The sequence below is a fragment of the Alligator sinensis genome, unplaced genomic scaffold (genome assembly GCF_000455745.1).
Source record: "Alligator sinensis unplaced genomic scaffold, ASM45574v1 scaffold611_2, whole genome shotgun sequence".
Taxonomy (NCBI): Eukaryota; Metazoa; Chordata; order Crocodylia; family Alligatoridae; genus Alligator; species Alligator sinensis.
The window spans coordinates 1,909,432-1,914,536 of record NW_005841869.1 but is presented as its reverse complement, the minus strand read 5'-3'; the positions used below and the strand labels follow the sequence as shown (position 1 = coordinate 1,914,536).

Sequence of the window (5,105 nt, the reverse complement as noted above, 5' to 3'; positions counted from 1 at the left end):
GGGGGAGGAGCGCGGGGCTGCCCCGTGCAGCGCGCCGTGTGCCTGCGTGCGTGCGTGTGCACACACCGGGGGCAGCTCCCGGCCCTGCTGCCCCGCGTGCAAAGCGCCCGCAGCTCCGTGCACCGGGGACTTTGCAGGGGGCTGCCTGGGAGAGGCAGCCGGGTCTGCGGCTGCGTGCCAGGGGCTGGGTGTGACTGTCGGTGCCGCGGTGACTACCTGTTTCACACAGGGCGTGGGGCATGTGTGTGAAAAGTGTGTGTGCCCTGCATCGCTGGGTGTGACTGTCGGTGCCGCGGTGACTACCTGTTTCGGGCAGGACGTGGGGCATCCGTGTCTGCACCAGCGTGGTGGCTGCGTGCCAGGGACTGGATAGTCAGTATGACTGTCGGTGTTGCTGTAACTACCCGTGTTGGACGTGGCCTTCAGGCCTGGGTCGCCAGCCCATGCAGGCAGCCGTGCTGTGCTCGGCCAGCCTCTGCATGCTTGCTCCCGTGCATTACTTCCGTGTGGCACCCAAGCCCCAGTCCCTGCGTCCCAGCCCTCCCAACTTCATCTGAGCTTGGACAGTCAATGGGTGGATGGTGGTGGCCATGAACCCTGGCCCACGATAGAGCTTTCTTGTTTAAGGCAGGGAGCAGCAGCTTAAAGAGCTCGTGTTGTTTCAGCGTTGGAGTTCAGGCACCGAGGTTACTAGCACTTCTGGTGGGCAGCAGGGCTAGGTCGGCACAGCGATCTGGTCGGTCGGCCTCTTCTCTTTGCTGTGCTTTTCCATCTGTCTCATCCAAGCTCCTCCTCAGTTATAACCCCGCGTTGCATCTCCTGCCGCAAGGCATGCAGATTGCTCATCCTCCTCTTATTCACCGTCTCCAAGGTGGGTTCTGTTTCATGTATGAAAATAAGCTCTCCTCGCCAGTGGATTCCTGGGGATCGGTCTCTTCTCGTGATTGCTTTTCACATGCTTGTTTGCTGACTGCGCAAGATGTTTCTGCTAATTATGAAAATATGGAAACAAAGTCTTACCAAGCTGCACAACCCCCCGGGAAAATGTTCTGCGTGATGTGGGACACATGGGAAGAGATTAAGTTCTCTGGCGCCCTTCAACCAAAGCCAAACCAAGTGGCTGCTGTTTAGTCTACCCGAGTGCTTTGGCCTTAGCAGCAGTGCTCAGCTGGCAGGGGAAGAGAGACTAGTGTAGCTGCAACTCATGACTTGCCATGGTGGTTCCCAACACCCTGCCTTTGGCTTCCCTTCAATGCCGTGCATCTGCTCTGTGCAGCTTGGGCTGCTGAAACATCGGGTCCCTCGCCTTTCTAGTCACTAGCACACGCCTGCGGGAATGCAAGGGACCGGGCGTTGTCTGGAACAGCCGGTACCTTTAGTCTGATGGGGCTGGTCCTCTCCTGAAGAGGACAAGCCAAAAGCCCTGCTGTTCCCCAGTGAGATGCAGACTGGAAAATGTTTTTGGAGCAGTGGGGAAGTGGAGGGTGAATTTTGTGGGGATGCTGAAAAACTAAGAACCGGGGTGATTATGAGTTCAGAGTCTGCAGCTCCAGGATATTTTCCATTACAACTGAAATGAGGTGTGTAATTCCCTGTATTCATTAACTTTCCAGGACTTTTCATCAGGCTCAGCTGCTCTAAGGTTAATGGTTATGTCTGTCTTTGGGACTAGTTTTCTGATGGCTAAATCTAAAACATCTGTTTGCTGAAAAAAATAAGACCCTGGCTTCAATGTAAGGGAGAGAGCTGCAGGCCTTCCCCTCCAGAGACCGAAGGTGGGAGAACAGGAGGAGCTGAGAGCAGGCAACAGTCCATGTAGACAAAACCATCCTCGCGTTCCCCTTTGTGACCCGAGCGAGACGCTTGTGTCAGGAGGAGGAGACGGCGGTGCTGGGGTCAGGTGGATGACGCAGTCCTGTTCGTTCACAAAGCATGCACGTAAAGCCTTGTTCCTCAACACAGGAGGGGGCAGAGAAGAAGAGATGATTTTCTTGCTCGCAGTTCTGAGCCTCTTTCCAGCCAGTGCTTTATCCAAAAAGCATTCCCTCTTCTGGCTCTTTCTCAGGATCATCCTGCCTGGGCTTCTCGGGCCACATCTGGGGCTTCTTTTCTGTGCGCTCCTGAAATGCTCTTGCCTTTTCTTCCTCTCTCTCTCACAGGTGCAGTGCATTGAACCTGCTGGTCCTGCAGTCTTTGGGTAGATGTGGTATCTTTAATTAGACCAACTATAGTTGGAAAAATTGTTCTTTGCAAGCTTTCGGGCACAAACGCCCTTCTTCTGGCATAGGGAGTCTGCCTCAGCTGGGTATCTCCAAACCCATCATTGCTGCAGGGACCTGCACAGTGGCCTTTGGTGCCTCCCAAGGGCGCTGCAAGCTTTGAATGGAAGCCAGGTTTGGAGTCAGGATTTCCCCCCCACTCCTCCTGGTAACATTTTATCCCTGTCAGACACATTACTAGATTCTGCACTGCAGAACTACATAGATTAAAACAATAAATAAGACAGGGCTTGGCAAGAACAAGACAAGCAAGGGGCATTACTAGGGAAAATCTTCATTGCAGCACTCTGGCACGTTCGACTTGGATGATCTGAAAAGTCTCAAAGTTTTTACGCTCAGCCTAGTATATCAGGCTCCTTCGGCTTTGTCATAGCAGTTTTAGAAGCACCTGCTAGTGCACCCCATCTCCAGTGTAGATCTGTAGTGAGGAATCGGTGCCGGACAGCCCTTAGACAGGTGATGGCACTTGCCGTTAGCGATGAAATGGGCATTTTCAGAGCAGTGCCTTGCACCGTGTGTCTGGTCAGAGCATGCAAGCAAGCAGAGTGGTCCCTCTTTAAGGCTGCAGGTTGGCAGAGGGGTGGGTGCAATGGAAAGGGATAGACCACTAAGTTACAGGCTAAAGCGCAGCAGTTTTATAGCAGAGAGGGAATAATAAAGTGAAGTATCTGAGGCTTGATTGGAGTCTTTCACTGACTTTGAGTTTGAATCAGGTCGCTCGTTAGAACAGTAATTAAAAGCTTGGGGGGGGTTGTTAGCTTTTTCCAATCTGGTAACAGAGCCAATGTTTAAAGCCCTTTCCCACTGCAGAGCACAAGGGATTGAAGGACGTGAGAGAGGAAAAGGACCTACCACCCCCATGGACTTAGCATTTTGAGACTGGACGTTAAAACCCCCCCAAAACATGTCCTGGTTGTATTCTCAGAGCTTGGGACAGCTCCAGTTGGTGAATGTCTTTTTTCTTTATTTCCGATTAAATACTTTACCCAAGACGTTAGCGAAACAAAAGTAAGCAGTGCTGTTGAGAGAGAGAATCTGTCAGCCCCTGGATGTAATCAGGCGGTGATCTTGGACCTGGGGGACGCATTCACAAGACACATGCACTAGCATTTCCAGCCAGCTGCTTGTACCTTGGAAGCCCTCCTCAGCCATCACGCAAAGCCAGAGGATGAGGTATAGGTCCCCTGCCTCGCCGCTGTGCTTCCTACACCTAGGAGACGGAGCAGAGAGCTGGAAGCAAGGAGTGGCCTGAGCTTCTCTTCCTGACCTTGGTCAAATGAATCGACCTTGTGCTTGAATGAAGCCGGAGCACTGCCCACAGCTGAGTCCAAGCTTTTCTGTGGGCGTAAATCACCAGCATAAAGACAGGCGAACTAGTTCCCAAAGGGGCTAAATGTTTTGACCCTGGGCGGTTCCTGTTTCACGTCGGATAACTCCCTTCTCTGATTTCCAGGATGGTCGGATGAGAGAGGAGGATCTCGGTTAATCCTGGGAGCACCCAGCACGTCTTGTAAATACTGCGGTGCAGCTGCACTGAGATGGCACCGCTCCATGCTGGATTGGGTTGGGTTACAACAGGACAGATGCATCTCTTGAGCTGCGCCGGGGAGTGAACTGTGGAACAGGCTCCCACGGCATGAGGGTTTCATCCCTGCCAGCCCCCCTCGGTCCATGCCCGGCGTGCGCTCAGCATGCCGAGGTTCCCGTTGGTTAGGCGGTCGCACCAGATGTGTGGTGCTCGGGGAGAAACGGAAGCCGAATGTCCCGAAGGTTGGGATTTCTAGCGCAGACAGAAAATCTGCCCATTACAATCACAAGCCTCTTTCATGCATGGCCGGGTCCAAAGTTCTGTACAAGAGGATTTAGGAATGAAAAATGTCATCTGCAATTATGCATATTTTCATCATCTTCTATCATGCAAATGTTTTTCAGAAGTATGCAGCAAACGTTTTGTTGGAATATGTAGGTCAACCACAAATCGTGAACAGCCTAACATAAACACTGCGAGCATAGGTTTATGTAAACCAATTTAAACCCAGCCTGGGAAGCCTAATTAAAACAGAGATGTTTCCCGAAGAGAGACTGTGTTTACCAAACTAGTTTTCCTCTGACTTCTCATTTTATAAAACACTGTTTTCCTGTTGATCAGGAAAGGTACAATTGGAAAAAACGCCCGTTGTGATTACAGGAGGTATTTACTTCAGAGCCGAGTGGCTAGTTCTCTGCAGATAACTCGATACAGTGGGTCTTTGTCCACGTTCACGAATTTGCCGTGAAGGCATCTTGGCTGTAACTTTAGTCCTTGTTAAACATGATTTACTGAATACTCGATGCAATAATTCTCATTCTGTAGCTTGGAGGAGGTTACTTGTGTGTGGCTGTTTTGATATAACTCATGACTTTGATTGCACGTTTTACGATGCTTTTAAATAACCAGCTTCTGGAGTCCTGTGATTACCTGATAATCTCAGCTTCCCTGATGTCTAGGGCATGGGTGGCATGAGGCAGAGACTGGAATCGCCGCCTGCCTGTTATTGCCCCATGCCCCGAGCCTGGCAGCTGGCTGACTTGGCATCCCTGTTTTACAGGTGCAAAGACTGTTAAAGTGGGTCTGAAACACAGGCTTCTTCCTGGGCAGATTTCTTTTTCATTAGGTAAGTTAAGGGGACAGCTCTCTTGCTTCAGGGCATGGGATGCTGTACTGACAAGTGCATGTGAGTACCCGTGTCAAACCTTGTCTCACTTATCAGGCTGTCCCCCCACCTACAAGAGTCGTTGCAGCTACTGCTGCCCTGAAGAGATTCTTTGGGTAAAAACAGTTCAGAA

At 51.3% G+C, this 5,105-nt stretch overlaps 1 protein-coding gene across 1 annotated transcript in view; it reads right to left on the bottom strand.

Moving 5' to 3' along the window:
• LOC102378666 (carboxyl-terminal PDZ ligand of neuronal nitric oxide synthase protein-like) overlaps positions 1 to 3,431 on the bottom strand; it is a 31,852-nt gene extending 28,421 nt beyond the window's left edge. Inside the window, exon 1 of the mRNA XM_014526522.2 lies at positions 3,410 to 3,431. Coding sequence (XP_014382008.2) covers positions 3,410 to 3,431 — 22 coding nt within the window. The remainder of the gene's footprint in view (positions 1 to 3,409) is intronic.
• Positions 3,432 to 5,105: the final 1,674 nt, after the last annotated feature.